Source organism: Anolis carolinensis, chromosome 1 (assembly GCF_035594765.1).
Source record: "Anolis carolinensis isolate JA03-04 chromosome 1, rAnoCar3.1.pri, whole genome shotgun sequence".
NCBI lineage: Eukaryota > Metazoa > Chordata > Lepidosauria > Squamata > Dactyloidae > Anolis > Anolis carolinensis.
Window position 1 is genome coordinate 328,928,590 of NC_085841.1, and position 21,710 is coordinate 328,950,299.

A 21,710-nucleotide genomic window follows, 5' to 3' on the forward strand; every position below is an offset into this window, starting at 1 on the left:
TTAATTTTACTGCTAGCTAGCTTGACTTCTATTTTTGGCAGAAAGGTAAGACAGAAACAAAAACAACATAACGTTCTCCTATTTCTTGCACGGTATTTGCACCTTGTGGTAGTCTTCATTTCAACTTGGGAAAAGTATGGAGACAACTTTTGCCATCCGAGAAGACAGAGTTGCCATGTTTAAGACAACACTATACCTGTGATTCAAGGCCACCCAACTCTGACATGTCCATTCTTTTCTAAACCTAATCAGCGGTTTTTTTACACATTTTCCTTTTCTGTATATGGCCTGCAAAACTATAATTTTCACCCAGTAGGGAGCCAGGGGACATCACAACCCAAAACATGGGTATGGACTACTTGTTGTCAAGATAAAAATCACATCAGAAGACTATGACAGTAATGGAACACAGAAAGCAATAAATGATAAAGACACCTTTCAAACTATTCTGGAAGTCATCATACAGTAGTACTGTGAATATTCCAAGTTGTACCATAAATTGGACTATAAAAGCATCATGAAGTAAATGAAAAAATGTCTAGAAAATGCAGCCAATTGAGTAGCTATTCTAAAGAAATACACAACACTAAAATCACTATAAACAAAACAAAATGGCTCTGGTGGTCTGTATCCAGCACTATGGTTAATTATTTCAAATCAACACAAGAAATGTAGTTTTCTTCTACTTTGCAATTTCTGGACATGGAGCCACTCTCCTCTCTGCTCTTTGTAAATCCCAGTTTGCTTTGTCCTCTCACACTCCCCCCCCCCCCGCTTTGATCTTGTCCTCTTCTTTTCATTCTCTGAACCAGTCTCTGTTCAAATCCTTTTTTCCCTTGGCCTAAATGCTCTCAGGCCCCTGGCTGCTCCTGAACTCACACCTGCCTGATCTCTTCCTCTTGTCTAACCCATCTCCTTTCCTGTGTAGGAATCTGATTCCTGTAAGGTAGACACTTTCAAGGACAGTGACTGAACTGATATAAACCATAAGAGTTGGAAGAGACAAGGGACATTCTCCCCAAGCCATGCAGGAACACATAACAAAGCAATCTCAACAGATGGCCATACAGCCTTTGCATCAAAAACCTTTGGAAAAGGAGGCCTTTAGGATTAGAGCAGCTAGGCAATGGCAGTCTAGGTCTTCCATAGCTAGATTACTGAATCAGTAATTTTCAGGATTACACATAGATTCCTCATTTTGGATTCTTTTCCTCACCTGCATACTGAGGTTGGAGATAGAAAAGCCGGGCAAAACATAGCCTCTGCATTTCACCTGGAGACAGAATATCATACCTGCAACAAAGCAAGAAGTCAAACGATCTTGTGGTCTACTTATAGCTCCAAATTTACTCACAAGCCCCACAGTATACTTATGAGAAAGATCTTACCAGTTCCAGTCCACTGGTTGGTCCAAACCTCCCGTCCTCAACAACAGGTCAGACTGCATCAAACATAGAAAACAACAAAAAAGAAAACTAAAGTGTCTTCTGGGTTTCAGTCAACGCACATTTAAGATATATGCAAAAATTTGAAGCTTCAATCCTTCCTCGCCATTCCCACTTTTAGGTCAGGGCATCTCTACCTACAATCTCTTACATATTCTCTGCCATCTTGTCATCATTACAATGATTAGTGATGATTAGTGCTTCTTGGCAAGGGGTTGGACTGGATGGCCCATGAGGTCTCTTCCAACTCTGAGACTCTAATTCTATGCTTATCATTATCATCATGATCAGGGCATGCTTTCAACTTAGTTCCAGACCAAACATTGGCACTATTATTAGTTATAAATAGTAACAGTAATGTTCCACTATAGTGGAAAATGAACATGCTTGCAGCTTAATTAATCTTTTCACTCATAGAGTCCACTCTACTTATTTGGAATGGCAGGAAAAGGTTCCCAGGTCAGGTAATGGAACTTCTATACATGCTCATGATTTAGTTTCTCTCATTTCTCAGGGGGAATTAACTTTTGACGTTAACAGTGCCTCCCACAAGCATTATTTATTATTCTGAAAATTGATGGAAGAATAAACACATTATGCCATTTACCTTCCCATCCCTTCTAACCACTCACCAGACCAGTCAGTTCCAGGAATCTCAGTATCCTTTCATCATCTGCAGACCCTATTATGCAATAAATGACATTCATGATAATGAGAATGTGGAGGCTGCATCTGCTAGGTTGTATCATTATGATGCTGGATCAGTGGTGAGAGAGAGGGACTTCTACATTTATCAGGGCTAGCTCAAGGGATGTTTAAGTCTGACAACAAGGAAAAGATGGGTGTCTTATCCATTCCAGAAGCCATTGGCCTACTTTCGCCTCACTTGCAGGTAGTAGATCAGTTTAGGGTAATAGGCAAAGCTCTATAGCACATACAGAGTTGTTCTCTAAAACAGAGGAATTGGTGGAGAGGCTGCCACTTCTGACTCTGCCATTTGCCTTTTGACGTACTTAATTTTGAAAATCGGTAGAGACAGGTCTGGCATTTCTATGGAATTCTGTCTGCTTAGATTATTTTAAAAATTTTTTGAAGAAGATGACAGGTCTGAAAACATCTTACATGGAGGAAATTTCCCTATTCTCAACAATCAGATGTATTGTTACATAATTTATATGTAAGTGAACTAAGGTAACAAATATGTTTTGTTGGACTTTCAGCTTCTGTGGATATATTCCGAGCTAATTCTAGAAGCCTCCTTCTGTGAAGAAAGTAATGTTCAGTACCTACTCACTCTTTTTCTATCTACAAAAGAGAGGAATTAGAGAAAGGAGGGGGAACATGACAATTCTCTCCAGGAAAAGATTCTTGGTGATCCTTGGTATGCAAAAGTGTCTGCAGTTTTGGGAAGAGGACTACCATCTCCCTCCCTCAGATCCTGCTGCCATGTTTTTCTGCAGTTGAGTTAACATTGGTAACAATATCAGGCATGCTTAATATTAACAGGTATTCCCATTAACCCACAATCTCAAATATAAGTATTTAGCAAGGCTGCAGCAACGTCTGCCCTTTAAGCCAAGAATCCCAAATATGACACTGTCTGCTATTAGTGAACAGAATGTTTCTGTTTTACATTCCTCTAAGAAATTAGAGGAATGTTAAGTTGCCTATAATTGGGGTGCGACATAATATAAACATGTTAGGTCTTGGATATTGAAGCAGAAACTGCATAGAAGGTTTGGAAGCCTAAAAATACTAGGAAGCTTGTATTTATCACGAATAAATTACATTTACACTATATTAAGATTATTTTAGATTAATCTGGAAGAAGAGTAGAGGTGCTTGTAAATGTATATGATACCTTCTAAGGGGTTTAACATTTGCTCTAATTGATTTTTAATTTAATTTTCATTAACCAACCCTAATCTAATTTCTTGACATTCAGGTGACATCATCAGTATTCATAACAGCAGATTTCCTTCCACACCCCATTATGTACAAATAGAAGTGTCGCAGTCAAGGTTAGATGTACTTTGATTAAAAAATAAACTAAATTTAGTCCCTAGAAACCAAAATCCTGAGTTCAGAATGCACTGCAGAATAAGATGAGCTACTTATGTTCGTTTTGGCATATTCTGTTCAAGTGCAAAATATCAATTCCCATATGGAAATGTTCCTTGTCTTCATGGCACCCACTTTAAGTCCACACACAAACTGACATCTCGAGCTACTTGTCCACAAATTCACCATCCCCTGCAAGTAATTTCCTGGCAATTATATTTTGCAGGAGAACATATAAATCTACGAAAAGAAACCAATACAACACCAAAAAATGCAATGTATGTACACACAAAGAAGAGAGACACACAGCATTTGCAGAAGCAACTTCAGTCAATTAGAAGGCAACTCTTCCATTATAATTTACCTGAATCTGGATAGATTTCCTTCAAAGGATATATCACCTAAATTGGAGAAAACCAGACAAATTCCAAATGAGAATAATTTGTATCATATAAATGTGGAAGAGAACAGTCAACAACAATAGCTGTCTGTTTAGGGCTCCTGGACAACATATGCTGGTCTCTGGTCTCTCTGTGGTTGAATGTATTCGAAGACTGGGTATTTTGCTGTTACAGCATTGGGAACAACTACCTGGTGGTCAGTGAGATGTCTAACTATCCTTGAGTCTTACAATAAGTTAACCTACCTGTTCTCGCAGGGTCCCATCTGTGAAAAAAGGCCTCTGTGGCAAGATCACCATTCCATGGGGGCCAAAGCAAGTTAGCATGTGGACATTCCCTGCAAAGATGCAACAGAAACCATCATAATAAACTAGATAGAATCATGGAATAACAGAGTTGGAGGAGACCACATGGGCCATCTAGTCCAACCTCCTCCCATGTAGGAAAAACACAATCAAAGTACCCCCAACAGATGGCCATCCAGCCTCTGTTTAAAAGCCTCCAAAGAAGGCGTTTCCACCACACTCTGAGGCAGAGGGTTCCACTGCTGAATAGCTCTCACAGTCAGGAAGTTCTTCCTAATGTTTAGGTGGAATCTCTTTTCCTGTAATTTGAACTCATTGCTCATTGGTGAGCACTCTGGTTTTGGTCGCTTAACCAATTACAAATCCAGCTAACAGTAGTATTGTCTAGCCCACATTTTACTAGTTTGTTTTCAAAAAAATCATGAGCGTTCTTGTCAAAGGCCTTACAGAAATCAAGATATGCTACATCCATAGCATTCCCTGCTTGGGAGATGCAGAAATATAACCTAATGCTTTCCAGTTTATCATTACCAGCAGCCTATCACTTGGTGATTATTACCTGTATCCCCAACTGTCACCTGCTGATGCCATTCTAGCAGGCAAATGAAACAATTTCCACCCCATCTGGTCATTATAAGATCTGTAGTGTGGAAGTGGCTTCCCACCTACCCCCATTCCCTCTTATTTCTTGTGTCACAAATCCTAAATTTAGACTGTGCTTTGAGAGTTGTTTTGGCTGAGAAGCAGAAGTAATTAAGTGGTTATATGAGTTGGGTAATTAAGATTATAGAATTTTATAAATGCTTTGCATTATGTATCACCCATCATGTTGCAGGAAGTCAAGAGACTGAAAAAATGTAGCAGTGGCTAGCCTTAAACCATGTACTGAATTCACAACTCAGGCAAGATTTTAACTTGGTGAATCCTTCCTGCCCTTTAAACATATTGACTACACGAGTAACTATTTATAAGCATCCCACCATATTGCTGTCTACCACAGCATCAGCATGCAGTCACAAAACAAATAAAATATTTACCTCATACTCCTACATACATGGGTAGGTAAAACATACACTGTAAAAAGACTTGTGATTGGATCCAACAGATGAGTGCATAGCAAGAATCATCATATTGGAAACTTAGAAGAGTTGACATGGCAAGAGGTCATCAAATTCTTCACCAAGTCTAAATGGGGCAAGGGAAGGCCTGACTGCTGAACAGAGAACATCAATAAGAAATCCTCCGGAAGGAATTCTGCACAAAGATTTTCACTAGTCCAAACCCAACCTTTGCCCATTAGCCCATAATGGACAGTGTTCCACCCACAACCTGCTGAAAGGCCTCCATTCTTAAAAGCATCATTTCACAGAAGCTGATGGTACTCACCCTCTTGGCTGTTCCAGAGACCTCCAAGGACACGCAGTAAAGAAGACTTCCCTGTGCCTGTGTTGCCAGTAATTAGCAGACTGTTCCCTTGTGTGACTCTCAGGTTCATGTCCTTGATAAGCAGCTTCTCTGAAGGAGCCGAGATAGAGACGTGCTCCAGGAGGAAGGCTGTATCACTGGGATTCATCTTCTCTTTGGAAACACTAACAGCATCCAACCCCACCAGGAAAAGAAGGTAACAAGTAAGCAGAAGAAACAGGAAGGAGAAACGGACAATGTTTAGAGGAACTTTTCCAAACTTCAAGCCTTCAATAAATTGTGGTCCTTCTTAATCTTGGAACTTTCCAGGTTTCTGGTAAAGGACTCAGCTCTTTTCCCTAAACAGCATGGAGAGGGATACTTAAAATGAAGTATGCATCTGAGCTGTAAGAGATCTCTCTAAGGATAATCCTATTACTCCAGAAGAAAGCCCAAAGTGTTCAGCTACCTTTTTAGATATCTCCCCACCTCAACCTTGTGGTGGGGAAACACAAGCACAGGCCAAAAAAATATATACAGTTCATCACACACCTGATGCAAACTTTTGCTACTCACCTGTTGAAATCCCATTTGGCTTGCAATTCAGAGTCATTTTGTTTCTTGGATAGTTTCAGAAGCATTTCCTGCAGTTCCCCAATTCTTCAAAAATCATTAAATGAAGGGAAACAAAATGGAAGGATACAGAAACATTTATTTCTTGAATAAACATCTGTAGTGATTTATTTTTAAAATTCCCAAAGTAATTTTACTCCTAAAGCGTATTTTACATTCAAAGCAATAAGTGGTGCTAGTTAAAAGTTGATTAAAAACATACAAGTAGTAGATAACATTGTTTATACAGTTATAATGGATATTTGAAATAGGTATCCTGCTAAGATATGAATGGAGCATAGGCCAAGACCCCAGCCAGCTGAAGCTAGCAGTTCAAAGAGGAATAATTCAGGTTTCTGTTTCTGCCATAAAAGTTCACTTCTTTATGTCTGAACAGAAGAGATGTGCTTTCTTGTCTGTTTCTTCTCAAAAGCTCTCCCTTGTCTGATTCTGTTCAAAAGATACCTTTTAAGAAAGCCCAAGATATGGCTTTCTCATGAGCCATAATGACCTCTAAAAATTCATGAGAAGCAGAGGTTTCATGTATTCTGCAGCAGTTCAAAATACAGGCCCTTGGCATCATAATACTGCCTTTCAAGCAGCTCACAGACAAGAGGACTCACCTGTGTGTGTACCCAGCTACATCCGATACGGTGGTGGAGAGGTCGATGAGCTGACTAAAGCAGCCAATCAGGTAAATAGAGACAAAGGCATTCTGGAAGGAGAAAAATACCAAAAATATTCCAGTCACATACAGAGACTTAAGTGAGGTTTAGGAAAGCAATACAAGGAAGTCAAGAGGTATTGAACCTCGCTCACCTTGTTGCTATTCAATGAGCTAAGGAAACAACTTTCTTCTCCTTGGCTAAGAGAATTAGCTGTGCCCATGAACCCCAAATTCCACCCTAAGGAAATTCATATTCCACACTGAAAATTATTTAGGTCATCATTTGGCACAGACTTTGCAAACTCTATTCATAGAATTTTGGTCAAGACAGAAAACTAGACAGTATATCATGGAACGTGAGCAGAGGGATGGATGACCCTGTGGTGGGGAAAAAGCTTTTCAAGATCTGATTTCAAAACTTTCATCAAATGCTGCCTATGATTTTCCTCTTCTTTCTTCCACATGACCTGGAAGACTTTCCTTTTTAAAGATCAGAAGACAATGGATATTCTCAGGATACTGAATCTATCTATACACATAGTAAAAGTGATTGTGTGTGTGTGTGTGTGTGTGTGTGTGTGTGTGTGTGGAGGAGTTGTCCACTTACACAGACAGCCTTGCACCTCCACAAATAGCTATAGTTCCCACTGTGCAGGAGACACCAATGGCCCTCCCTCCACTGACATGCAGGTTATAGTAAGTGCCATGAACATGCAGCCCAAACCCTGCCAGTGTCCTCCACAAACACAGTTCTGCCCCCACTCAAGTGAAGGCTTTCATGTGGGAACCATTTCATCCTAGATGTTCTATTTTTCCTCCAGAGTGGACATCCCAGGGTTCCTTAATTTGCATGACCCCACCCACTGCCTCTACCTTAATCCTTTCCTACCCCTTCCTATGGCACGCAGCAAACAGAGGAACTGATCAGCAACTGAACAAGAGGTTTGGGGAGAATTCACCATGATTTACAAGTTGTATTTGACCGACATCCAGAGAACACTCTTAACTCAACCAACAATGGATCTGTCAAAGTAGGACATTCATCCCATTAACAAGCTGTCCTTTAGCACACATTGGTCAGATTCCTGTATGAAACTTATGCAGGTTTAAGTTGCATTACAGGTATGGTATAACTTTTTTGGATAATGCAAAATGAACATATCTAGCTTCATGGAAGCAGAGTTTTTCATGAGGATGGTTCAATAATGCCCCCTGAATACAAAGTCATGGCCATACTAATCTGAAATATGCAAAGGGATCTTGTAGCATCATAGGTTCTAACTGAGAGAATGAAGTTGATGACATAAGCTTTTGTAGATTAAATCTACTTCCTCAGATGTAACTTAGTCTACAAAAGTATATTTTACCAACTTGTCTCTTAGTCTCTTTTTATCGTGACAAAAGCGACTTGGGAGCATACTGCAAGTTGCTTCTGGTGTGAGATAATTGGTCGTCTACAGAGACGTTGTCCAGGGGACGCCCGGATGTGTTAGATGGGAGACTTCTCTCAAGTCCTTGAAAGCTAAAGCTGACAGATGGGAGCTCACCCTGTCTCATGGATTTGAACTGGCAACCTTCAGGTCAGCAACCCAACTTTCAGGCAAGCAGTTCAGCCGGCACAAAGGTTTAACCCATTGCGCCATTGCAGCTCCACAGTCTCTAAGATGCTACAAGACCCCTTTGCACAGAGAATACTATGTCAATGTACATCCAGAATGGTATGTTGGGAGTACTTTTATTAGGTGTTCCTGCATGGCAGGGGGTGGACTGGATGGCCCTTGTGGCCTCTTTTAACTCTATGAGTCTACTACTATGCACTGCCTCTATGCATCATACAGTTATACAGTACATATTCACCATTTTTCATAAATTGTTCATACATTGCACTGCAACAGTGTTCAATATAGGGATTGCATAGTTCTAGTGCATTGTACATCTAGTGCATTGTACACCAACAGACATTTATATTAGGCTGAGATGATGTAAGAACTTGACTAATGTAAATTTGGCAGCAAATGTAAGGTTGGGATTAATTTTGTGCAGAAACCATTATTTTAACTAGAGAAAGCTGCCCTGGTCTCTGCACTTGAAAGTACATGGCCTTGTACCAAAATGTTTTCAAAATGCTAAACAAAACAGAGAGTGTAACAATAATCTCTCCCTTTCTCTCTCACCAAGCTAGCAAGCAACTTCAGTATTTTGCCCAGGTGTTCAATAATTCCCTGTGAGGAAGCTGCCCTTTTTCCCTCTAAAGAAGCCCCTCTCTGCATAGTTAGCACTGCTAATCCTGTTATTTTTAGATCTATGTAATTCGTTTCAGACAGTTTTAATATCTAAAGGCTATGGTAGTCTCTCCATCAGAATTGACTTACATTGCCTCCTCCATTTCAGGGGAAAGTGATCTCTGTCCCTCAACAGGTGAAGCAATAAATTTGTCCTCTTGGGTATCTGATGACAAGCTTGTTTACCAAGCATCTGCATCAGTCTCTCACTCAGGCTACATGCCTCTATAGACTTGTTGCTCTGATTTTGGGCCTCTTTTACAAAGAAGAGTATCCCCAAAAAGCAAGGCAATATTTCCACGAAGCAGCTTTACAATGGGTATTAGTAGTATTTGAGTTGCCACTTTCTTATAATAAATTTAGCCTCTTTTATGAGGATGCTGTAGGTTAGATTAGTTTCTGGAGCTGGGGAATGCATGGCTCTCCAGAAGATGTTAGGCTACAACTTCAGCCACTTCCCTAACCAGCACAAACAATGTCAAGGGATCAAGGGCTACAGCACAAAAATACATTCTCCCCCTATATTATATAGAGTGGCATGGGAACGGCTGGTCCAGCCTTTGGACAAATGTTGGACTGAGTTGCTTGCAATGATTTTCAATCTGAAGAGAAGTATCATAGTATGAACACATAATGCTTTTTATGGTTCTGCAGAGCAGAAGCAACATTATGGAAGCCATTTTCTTCATAGTGCCTTCAAGTCATTTCCGACTTGTGTCGACCCTATGGACAGCTTTAGATTTGTTCAGAGGATGTTTGCCTTTGCCTTTTCTGCAACTGAAAGAGTGTGAGAGAGTGTGACTTGCCCAAGAGTTGGGTTTCCATGGCTGAGAGGTGATCTGAACTCTGATCTCCACAGTATAAGTCTTTGTATTCTAAGGGGAGGAGAAGTCAGCATCCTGGGAATCTCAACTATCTTTAAAAGAAAACAAGAAACTGACCTCTGATAACCTACAAGTCAGACAAAATTATAGAAGGCAGAGATGTGTCTGAATAGATTTTCAGTGGTCCTAACATCCATTCTACACTGTATATTTTCATCTGGGCTAGGGAATCTCTGCCTGTCCAGGATTTTAGATCCCTTCACTATTCCCAAAAATTATTTACTTTGTCATGCTAACAAAGGCACATGTGGGTTAAAGCTGTGACCCTCCGGATGTTTTCTGCCAAAACGCTGCAGTCCTAACTAGAATCACCAGTGGTTAGGGATGAAAGGAATGGCAGTCCAGAAAACATCTGGAGTGCTGTAGTTATCCAATCCTACAATGTAAGAATTTTTTTCAGGCTGTTTGCTTTATTCAGTAGTTGCTACAGAAATCCCAGAAAGCTAGAAAAGGCAAAAAGTGCCATAATAAACACAAAACAGCACGTCTCCCATCCCCTGAGAAAAAAAAACTCACCTTGCTAACCAAGGAGCTCAGTTCTGCTGGATCTAGATCATTGTAGATGCCACTAAATATGGGAATGGCAATCACCACATAACTCAGGATGCTGCCCAGATAGTCAAAGGTGTTGATTCCAACTGAGAAGAAACACATGAATATGAGCCAGTCAGTAACTGAACCTTACACTCAATAACGAGGCCAAGATCTCATCACACTACATTCTTAGGATCAAGCATGAAAACAAGAACTTTTGTTGAAACAGACAATGATATATTTATTATTTTTATTTTATTCAGAAGGTAATTTGTTCTAGAAAAGCCAACTAAGTCACAATAAGCCTATAAAAAAGCTCCTCTTGATAAAGACTGAAACTGCTAGAACTGCTTTGAACAGATGCCTGTGAATAAAGAAAATAATGGTCTTCTTACTGTATAGCAGTAGTTCCTTGCCTATCAGTTCCCTTTGAGTTTGCAGAAGATTTTGCAGCCTGCGATTAGTTCTCATGTGCTCCACTTCACCAGCTCTGCAAATCATCAAAACATAGTCTAAATAAGAAATTAGACCCAGAATTCACTGAAGAAGCTACGGGGGTGAGCATCAAAAGGCTGCAGAAAATGAAGGTAGGTGCTTACATAAGCCTAGATTCTCCAAGGCTTAAAAGAGTGAAATAGTCTGTTGTATGATGAAGCTAAACCAAGTAGGTACTGAACTTGTTCAGGTACTGAACAACTAGGTACTGAACAAGTGCCTGTGTAAGCCGCCTTGAGTCCCCTTCAAGGTGGAGAAAGGTAGTCTACAAATGCGGTAAATAAATAAATTAAAAACCACATTTCAAATAGGAAATGTGTTATATGTGCTGAAATTCCACCACAATGATTTCCTGGAATAACTAAACAAAATAAAAGCAAAAAAGGCTACAAGGTCCTTCCTTTCATCTGAGAAATATCTAAACCGATATACGCTTGCCTTTTAGACATTTTGGCTTATAGTTGGTCTCCCTATCTTCCAGATCAAAGGAATTCAAGGCTCTTAAAATTACTGTGAGTTTTTCTAGTGAAATACTCCATAACACGAGTGACCTCATGTGGCAAGATGTGTAATAGTACAAGACATGTATTGTATTTTGGTCTGCTGCTCATTTCCGCACTCCTTCCTGTCCTTCTATTGTTAACCAAGTGCTTGCTGTTCACAAGCATTTTCTGCTATTTGGCACACATGTATAGTAGGTTCTCTGAGCTGAATAACTAAAAAGAATAATGTACATCATCTAGATCAGACTTCTTAAACTTTTTCTTTTGATGACCCCTTTTCACTTGAGATTTTTTTGTGACTTGGGGTATATAGATATATAAAGTAGGTATAAAATCAAACATTTACAAATAATAAATCGTTTCTGTAAGGCTTGCTAAATAGTCTGGTTTACAGCTGAAGCAATTTCTGCAGATTTGTGTAAATGGATGGAATTCAGAATCCTTTCACTGTTGTCAAATTTTTAGTTACCCCAACATTGAGCTAAAAGGTTGGGATCCACAGTTTAAGAAGCAGTGATATAGGTACACATATTACCACAGAGAGATAGAGACAGAGGGATGATATTGCTACATTTCCACAGTGTTCAGAAGTATTTGGGTCTCTGGAATGAAAGGATGGGAGGACCCAAAACAAATGAAACAAACTATCTTCTGATGAACTGGGACATGCTCAGAAACTGTTAAAACAAAATTGCTAATCTGAAACAGTGTGAGGATTGTGTCTCTCCCTCTGCTGCCACCACCTGGCAAACAAATGCAATAAAATAAAATAAAAAAGGCAAAACAAGTAAACACCACTGCATATTTTCTCCTTTGCCTTCGCTGTTCCAAGACAACTGGAAGAACTACTTTACCTGTAGAAAGCAGCAGATTCTGCATTCACCCGTAACTGCATATGTTTAAACCTATGGAAGGAACAGAAAAGATCTGATTCTTAAGAAGGAACAATTTCTTCAGAGCCACTTCTGGGCCCGTTTTACATTACACACTTTTGACACTAGGATTCCGCTTTAAAACTGTTAAGGTTCTAGCCTTTGGAATTCTGGGATTTGCAATTTAGAGAAGGATATTTAGAATTATGTGCTTCACCAAACTCCAAATTCCAAAGGATGCAGACATGACTGTGAAAATGTTGTGTAGAGTGAATACACAAGCACGGGGACACATACGGATTTGATCCTGGCTACTGTGAAGAGCTGAAAGCTTCATCTTTCTCTCTTCTCCCATTACTATCCATAGGTCAAGAAGGGTAGGCCAAGTAGTGAAGAGGGCATGGGGACAATGGCACCATCTACACTGCCATATAATCCAGTTTGTGAATTCAGATACTCTGCTTTGAACTGGATTATATGGCAGTGTTGCTCCAGCCTATACACTATACATGAGAAAGGCCGCAAGCTGTGAATACAGTCACTAGGTTACAGGTAGAGTATCCCTTATTCAAAATTCCTGGCACAGTAAATATTTCGGATTTTTAAAGCTATTGGAATACCTATATTTACATTTTGGAACACAAAATTCATTGTTGTCTCATACATGCCTTGTACACATATTCTGGAGGTAATTAAGTATTTGTAATCATTTTGGAAATTAAACCGTCAGAATACAAATGTGTCACTATCTCAACCAACCATATGGGACAACTTTGAATTTCAAAGTCTTCCAGATTTCAGAGTTCCGGATAAGGGATAGTCAACCTGCATCAGCATCTCCAACAAAACCCAGTCCTGTTTCTTATATTAGCATAAATGTCACTACTGTATGTACTCATGTATAAGTCAAGAAAGTTGTGACAAAAAATTGCAACCTCAAAACCTGGATCAACTCATGGGTCAATGTAACCTGGGCAGGAAAATGGCTTTGTGGAAGTGTGGAAAGGAGTACTCCATTTAGGTTTTCCAGGAACAGACTAAACTCTTGCCATAGTCTGACCTGGGAAAATCTAAAAGAAGTACTGACCAACTCTATCTTTTCCACCATAGCACTGCTTTCTTGCTTTTTGAGAGTCCCAGAAAGTCCTGCACATTATTACTGCACTGAACTCCAGGGGCCTCCTATGGTGATGACTTGATGGCAGTCTTGACACCCAGTGCCAACAATGCCTTCGGCTTCTTGGTGGATCAGAAGCTGGGCAGCTTTATTGCCCTCCTGGTAACCCACATCCAACCACTGTTGTCATTTCAGTGTGTTGGTGTTTCGCTAAGATAATCATTTTTTATCATTGTCACTAGCAGCCTGTAGATGTTTAATACTGCAATAAACCCAAATGTTACTCTTTGATCCATCCTACTGTTAATATACATTAAATTACATTTATTAAAACAGAAAAAATAATATCCTCCATGGCAGGGGGTTGGACTGGATGGCCCTTGTAGTCTCTTCCAACTCTTTGATTCTATGAACCTTTGTTATAAACCACTATCCATGGGTCATATCAGAATCCAAAGTTTTGCCCCCAAACCTGCCCTTGACTTATACATGAAGTTGACTTGTCCATACTGGAGACAGAAAACAACACTGGGGATAATGAAGAGCGAGATTACAACATTACAACAGGAAATAAAGGATCTGAAAAATGATAAGAAAGAACTAAAGATAACTCAAGAAAAGACCCAATATAAACTAAAAGAACTAGAGAAAAAAAATGAAAAAATAAACGCAAAACAAGAAGCCATGGAGGCAAGAGAATTGGAACATCAATTAAGAATGAGAAATATACCGGAAGAGCCAGGAGAAAACATAAGAGAGAAAGTAATAGAGATACTAATGAAACTTCTGGACTGCTCCGAACAGGAGATACAAGTACAAATGGACAGAACGTACAGGATCAACACAAATTTCTCAAGAAGAAACAAAACCCCGAGAGACGTGATAGTACACCTTACAAAGAAAATTGCAAGAGATGAAATATTGAGAATAAATAACAAAAAACAGATATTCTACAAAGAGACAAAAATAGCGATATTGAAGGAAGTACCAAATACAATAATAAATAGAAGGAAAAAATATACCTTCCTGACAGAGGAATTGAAGCAACAGAAGGCGAGATACAGGTGGGAAAGAGAAGAAGGATTAATGACAACGTATAAAGGTCAAAGGTATTGGATCACAACAGAAGAAAGAGCCCGAGAATTTTACAACACAATAAGAAAGGAGAAGGATGAAGAATCTGAAAGGAAACAAAAAGAGAAGAAAAAACCAAAGAGACAACGTATAGAGTCACCCGAAAAAGATGATTTAGACATAAAAGAATGCAGACTGAACCTAAGGGGAAACATGGAACCTACGAATTTAGGAAAAGTGGAAGAAAGACAGGTGGAAGAGGAACAAGAGGATAGAATGAGAGAAGAAGAGGAGGAAGAGAACGAGACAGAAGCAGTGGGCGATAAGGACGAAGATAAATATGAGTGAACTTAAAATTTATTCAAACAATATTAACGGACTAAATTCGGCAACAAAAAGGAATAAAGTATTTAATGAGCTAAAGAAAAAAAGATATCAAATTATTGCTCTCCAAGAGACCCACATAAACCAAAAACACGTTAAATATCTGGAGGAAAAAAAACTGGGACAATGCTTTTATGCCTCGGCATTAGAAAAAAAAAAGGGGGTAGTGATGTATGTAGAAAGGAGAATACCAGCTAAATTAGCTTTTAAGGATGAGGAGGGTAGATTCATAGGAGTAAAAATAACGATTCAGGGAATAGATATATTAATATGTAACATATATGCACCTAATGGAGCAAAGTCAGCATTCACAGAAAAACTAAAAGGCAGTATTAATGATCAAGAATATGAACATTTAGTATTAATAGGAGATTTCAACGGTGTAGTAGAGGGGGAAATAGATAGGAGTAAAGTAGCGAAGAAAGGAAAAAGTAAAAATAATATAGGAAATTTACCAAAAACAATGATGAACATGATGAAGGAACTAAACATTCAGGATAGCTGGAGAATAAAACATGAAGGAGTAAGGGATTTTACTTATTTCTCGACCAGACACCAAAGCTGGTCGAGAATCGATATGGCGTGGGTGTCAAAGTCCTTAATACCAAAAATAAGAAAAACAGAGATATTGCCAAGGTTAGATTCAGACCATTGCCCATTAGAATTAGAGATATTCTACAATAAAAAAGAATGGAAGTGGAGGTTAGATGAAAATCTATTGAAGAAAGAGGAAGATATTGAAAGAATAAGGAAAGTAATACAAGAATATTTCGAGATAAATGACACAACAGAGATAGACCTATTTACATTGTGGGAAGCAAGCAAAGTAGTAGTAAGAGGGAGATTTATCCAACAAAAAGCAATTAAAAAGAAGGAAAGATTAAAAAAAATGAACAAGATAATTGAAGAAATAAAAAAGGAAGAAATTAGGTTAAAATCAAACCCAAGAAATAAGGATACCCAGAGGAACATAGAAATCTTACAAAAACAAAGGGAATATTTGATAATGGAGGAAAGGGCTAATAAACTGAAATTTATAAAGCAAGATTTCTTTCAAAACGCAAACAAACCGGGAAGATGGATGTCTAATAGAATTAAGGAAAGAAAGGAAAGTAAATATGTAACAAAAATAAAAGAAGGGGACAAAATATATACAAAGGAGGGAGACATAAAAACCCAATTCCAAAAGTTTTACGAAACACTCTACCAAAAAGAACAAATAGACGAGGAGAAAATAATGAAATACATAGAAGAGAGAAAAGTGACCAAAATCTCAGAAAAACAAAGAGAGGAACTAAATAGGGAAATTACAGAGCAGGAGATAAAGAAGGCCATACAAAATTTGAAACCTAATAAGGCCCCAGGCCCAGATGGGCTAACAGCAGTATATTATAAAACCTTCGGCCAAGAGCTAATACCATACTTGAAAAAAATTATGAATAGGATTAGAGAAATTGCAAAAATGCCGGAAACATGGAAACAAGCAAACATATGTACAATACATAAAGAAAATTCGGACCCAGAAAAAATTAAAAATTACAGGCCAATTTCACTATTAAATTTGGATTATAAAATTTTTAGCAATATAATAGCGGAAAGATTTAAAAACTTTTTAAAAAATTGGATAAAAGAAGAACAAACGGGGTTTGTGCCCAATAGACACCAAAGAGAAAATGTAAGAACCATCATTGACTTGATTGAATATTATGAAATAAAAAATCAAAAAAAAGTTCTTTTACTGGCCCTCGATGCTGAGAAAGCTTTCGACAATGTAAATTGGTCCTTTTTCAAATTATTAATAAGGGAAATGGATATAGGTTATTATTTCCAAAATACAATTGATGCAATATACACCTCACAAAAGGCAAAAATACTAATTAACGACCGAGAAACGAAGGATATAAATATAGAGAAAGGAACTAGACAAGGCTGCCCCTTATCACCATTAATATTCATTTTAACACTGGAGATACTATTAAATAGAATAAGGGAGGAAGAAGAACTGAAAGGAGCAAAAATACAGAATTATGAATACAAAATCAGAGCCTTCGCGGATGATATTATATGCGTAATAGAAGACCCGGACACAAAACTAGGAAAATGGCTAGAGATAATAAGAGAATTCGGAGCAGTAGCAGGATTTAAAATAAATTTGGAAAAAACGAAAGCAATTACCAAAAATATAACAAAGAAGGAACAAGAAACTTTAATGAAAAAATGGAATATCCAAATCGCCCCCAAAATAAAATATCTAGGAATAATTATAACCCAGAAAAACTCTCAGCTACTTGAAAATAACTATCTAACAAAGTGGAAAGAGATGAAGAAGGAAATGGAGATTTGGGGGAAGTTAAAACTCTCACTGTTAGGCAGAATAGCATGTGTAAAAATGAGTATTTTACCAAAAATGATATTCCTATTTCAGAATCTGCCGATAATTAGAAACCAAAGGACCCTTAAAGAGTGGAACAGGGACATAATGAAATTTATATGGCAAAAAAAGAAACCGAGAATAAAGCTGAAATATATGATCCAGGAAAAGAACAGGGGTGGACTAGCGACACCAGATTTAAAACTTTATTTCGAAGCATCGGCTTTAATGTGGGTACGAGATTGGACAAAATTAGAAAATAATAAATTGCTAAATTTGGAAGGAATAAATTTAAGATTGGGTTGGCACGCATACCTATGGTATGGGAAATCCAAAATTGAGAAAGAATTTAATAATCATTTTATACGCTCAGCAATTCTTAAAATTTGGGAAAAATACAAAAAGAAATTATATGACAAAACGCCTTTATGGGTTTCTCCCCTAGAAGCATCGCAGAGAAGACTACTGGGATGGCACAACTGGCCAAATTATAAAGAATTATTAGTAAAACAGAATGGAGAATGGGAAATGAGACCCCAACAGGAACTGAGAGAAATAAATAAAAAGATTTCCTGGTATCAGATATGGCAGGTAAAAGAACATTTTAAGACAGACAAACAAGTAGGATTTGAGGAGCAAAATACATTTTGGGAAAAAATAACACAAACAGACAGAAAAATAATAACAAAAATCTATAAAAAATTAATAGAATGGGAAACAGAAAAAGAGGAGGAAAAATCATATATGACCAGATGGAATGAAAATATAGGCAGGAAGATTAGGAAAGAAGAATGGGAAGGAATCTGGAGGGAGAAACTGAAATATAGCTATGCAACAGATCTAAAGGAGAATTGGATTAAGATGGCCTATAGATGGCACATGACACCACAAAAATTAGGAAAATGTTATAAAAACGTAAAAAAAAATTGTTGGAAGTGTGAGAAGATTGAGGGCACATACTACCATATGTGGTGGGGATGTGAAAAAGCCAAGATATATTGGAAGAAAATTAGGGGAGACATAGAAAAGATATTAGAGATAAAACTGCCAATGAAACCGGAAATATGGTTACTAGGAATAACGGAACAAAAACTAGAAAAAAATAAAGATAAATTATTATTTCTGCTAACGACGGCAGCAAGGATATGCTATGCGAGGATTTGGAAGAATCCTGAAATCCCTAAAGAAGAAGAATGGTTGAAAAAAATACAAGATATAAAAAATATGGATAGGCTCACTTTCCTTCTATCAAAAAGTAAGGGAAATCCGATAAAAGAAACAAATTGGGACAATGTAACAAAATACCTAGAAGGAAAGATAAAACATTCAAAATAAATATAAAAATAAATAAAACAGCAAGACCACAGAATAAAAATGGAAAGACAAGAGACATATATAAAAGAAAATAAATAAATAAATAAATAAATAGATAAATAAATAAACAAAAACAAAGATAATATAAGAAGCAAAGGAAGTCAGGATAAAATGAAAACTAAGAAAGGAAATATTAAAAAACAGAAGATGAAAAAGAAAACCCCCCCATCATGAATGGAAGAAGGACGGGAAGGAAGGACTCCAGAGAAATGATATGAAACAAGGAAAAGATTGAAGAATGAAAAGGAAGGAAATCTCCAGGAAGATGCTCAGAAGTCCAATTTATTTTATATATACTCTCTTTTCTCTCTTTTTTTTTTTCTCTTTTTTTATTTCTTTTTTTTCTCTCTCTCTTTTTTCTCTTTTTTCTTTTTTCTATCTCTCTATTTAATCATGTTTATTATCTTATATCTATATTTTAATATGTAAATGGAAAACTTAATAAAGATTATTTAAAAAAAAAAGAAAACAACACTGTAAACATTTCTTGATCAGCCATCTCTCTTGTTTGGAACAGTCTTACCCAGCTGTTATCAACTCAGGTTGCATGATTTTCTCAAGAAGTCTTGTTCCATGACTCTTCCCAGTATAAGTCACTACCAACACTAAAAGAATCAGGACATGAAACACCAGACTGTGGTTGTTGTACAGTTATGGACTCTAGGGTCAAAGATCTGCTCAATACACTCACCTGAAATCACCTTCCAGCTTTTCCTGTTGCACCAGTTTTGAAACAATGGGGCTCATCAAGATCTTGTTGACAATGGTTCCAATGAAAAAATACCCAAAGATACTCACTGGACCCATCCAGCCAGTGCTGAGAAGGAGAAATAGAATGACATTACCAAATTTGCCTAAAAGAGGCTACTTTATCAGCCAATTGAAGGATAATACCTGCTCTCTTCTAGGTAGGAAAAATATTGTTACATTCCCCATGATGGTCCATTCTCCCAGTTTTGCACTAATAAAAGGAAAATCAAGTGCCTTTAATTTGTTTTTGTTGTATTGATAACTCACCCTTATCTCAGTTTGAGACTCAAAGTGGGTCACAACATTTAAAACAAATAAAATTAAATTACACACTATACAAAAGTTAAAAAACAATTAAATTACAATAAAATTAAAACCATATAAAAACATCAACTATTAAATGGCAAGGGAAGTCCAGCATTATTTTCTTTAAAATAAAGGGCCGTGCTGTGGTGCAGGCTGGTTAGTAGCCAGCTGCAATAAATCACTATGACCAAGAGGTCATGAATTCGAGGCCAGCCTGTGTCGGAGTGAGCACCCAACAATTAAAATAAAAAATAGCCCTGCTCGTTGTTGACCTAAGCAACCCGAAAGATAGTTGCATCTATCAGGTAGGAAATTTAGGTATCACTTATGTGGGGAGGATAACTTAACTAATTTACAACACCAGCAGCGTTTGGAATGAGGAAGTCAGCGTCACAATGGATGATGAAGCAGCTGCTCCCCCTGTGGCCAGAATCGAGCATCCCCTCAGGAAGCTGGAAGCTGGAGAAGGTCAAATTGCCTCTGTGTCTCTGTCTCTATGTTCATATGGCATTGAATGTTTGCCATGTATGTGTACATTGTGATCCGCCCTGAGTCCCCTTCAGGGTGAGAAGGGCGGAATATAAATATTGTAAATAAATAAATAAATAAACCAGCTCTCCAAGGCCTGCCAGAATAAAAAGACTTTTAATTGCTTGAAGAAACAGGATTTAAGAAATATAAAGTCGCCCTCCCCCCATTTTTTTACATTCTTACATTCTGAAAATTAAAATAAGCCTTTTTTCCAAACTATGAGAAAGTTGGACATCTGATTTCATTTTCAAGGGTTGGCTAATCCACAATATGTCCTAGGGATGAAACCTTGACCTCCAAATCTATGCCTGCTATGAATTAAGACTTTTCTTACCTGTAAAAGCACTGATAGGTGTAGTAAGCAAGTGTGAAGGGTGAGACAACCAGCTTACTGGCTATAGAGCTCAATTGTTTGCAGAATCTCTCCACATCCTGACTGATTCGTTGGTCTCTGCAGAATAAAGATTTCATCTAAACTAGTATGCAGCACTATGGCAGCAACAGCAAAACAAAACTTAATGTTAGCAACAGCAGAGCTCTTCCACAGAACGGGACAATCTGTTCCTTTTGGAGTTGGCGAAATGTGGTTTCTTTAAATCAGCAAACCACTCTTGAACCACAATATGGCTCCTGGCAATTCCCTTCTTTTTAAATACCACAGCAGAACAGAAACCACACTGATATTTCATTCTGGGGTTGTGCAATAGTGATTACAATGTGAAAGGATGGGTGCTTTGTTTTGTAATTTGTACATATATGTGATTGGGGATGGTATTTAATTTTGTTGTGCAATGTACCATGACAATAAAGTTATTCTATTCTATATCCTGACTGCGTAGGCATAGACTTTAAAAGGAACTCTTTAGGGGGCAATTTGCACAACATGCTGGTTTCTACAGTTTGGATATGTATTTGTACTGTATTATTTTCAGAGATTTTCTGCCAGCTACCTAAAAAACATATTTTAATGGGTGATGATAAAAAATTATACAAAGAAAAAAGGGTATTTCTTCCTTTCATTAAGATCAATCTTGTATCTAATTGAAATGTTCTGCTTTTGTGGACTTTCAATTGCAAGATGGAGAAATCAGAACTTGTAAACACAAGATTAATACTTGCCAAGAAAGGTTTTGTTGATGTAAACACAGTGCTCCAAAACATGCTACCTAATAAATTGAAATGTGGCTCCTACTGGCATCTCAGCACTATTATTCTTGTCCTTCCCAGTTCATAGAACTGTGATATATACAAATCAAATACCTGATGTTGTCTTTTATACTTTAGTTTTAAATACATTGTCTGGATTGCAGAGTACAAAGTGGTGGAAATCCTACTGTT

General features: G+C 37.8%; 2 protein-coding genes across 8 annotated transcripts in view; one reads left to right on the plus strand and one right to left on the minus strand.

Moving 5' to 3' along the window:
* LOC100554852 (acetyl-coenzyme A synthetase 2-like, mitochondrial) overlaps positions 1-18,032 on the plus strand; it is a 42,139-nt gene extending 24,107 nt beyond the window's left edge. The window contains exon 15 of one of the 3 annotated variants that reach the window (XM_008125130.3): positions 314-18,032. The gene's annotated coding sequence lies outside the window, so the exon portion shown is untranslated. The remainder of the gene's footprint in view (positions 1-313) is intronic. The other 2 variants (XM_008125173.3, XM_008125078.3) reach the window with 2 other exon arrangements.
* Positions 1-21,710, minus strand: part of abcd4 (ATP binding cassette subfamily D member 4) — a 32,094-nt gene that overhangs the window by 1,801 nt on the left and 8,583 nt on the right. For 4 of the 5 annotated variants that reach the window (XM_062968306.1, XM_062968305.1, XM_062968304.1 and 1 more), the window contains exons 5-17: positions 20,707-20,823; positions 19,477-19,602; positions 12,448-12,498; positions 10,991-11,085; positions 10,578-10,699; positions 6,852-6,943; positions 6,193-6,276; positions 5,599-5,801; positions 4,153-4,244; positions 3,871-3,907; positions 2,078-2,127; positions 1,389-1,441; positions 1,217-1,293 (exon numbers count right to left, since the gene is read on the minus strand). In XM_062968306.1, coding sequence (XP_062824376.1) covers positions 1,217-1,293; positions 1,389-1,441; positions 2,078-2,127; positions 3,871-3,907; positions 4,153-4,244; positions 5,599-5,801; positions 6,193-6,276; positions 6,852-6,943; positions 10,578-10,699; positions 10,991-11,085; positions 12,448-12,498; positions 19,477-19,602; positions 20,707-20,823 — 1,199 coding nt within the window. Of the gene's footprint in view, positions 1-1,216; positions 1,294-1,388; positions 1,442-2,052; positions 2,128-3,870; positions 3,908-4,152; positions 4,245-5,598; positions 5,802-6,192; positions 6,277-6,851; positions 6,944-10,577; positions 10,700-10,990; positions 11,086-12,447; positions 12,499-19,476; positions 19,603-20,706; positions 20,824-21,710 lie in introns of those variants that run through there. The other variant, XR_010002112.1, reaches the window with a different exon arrangement.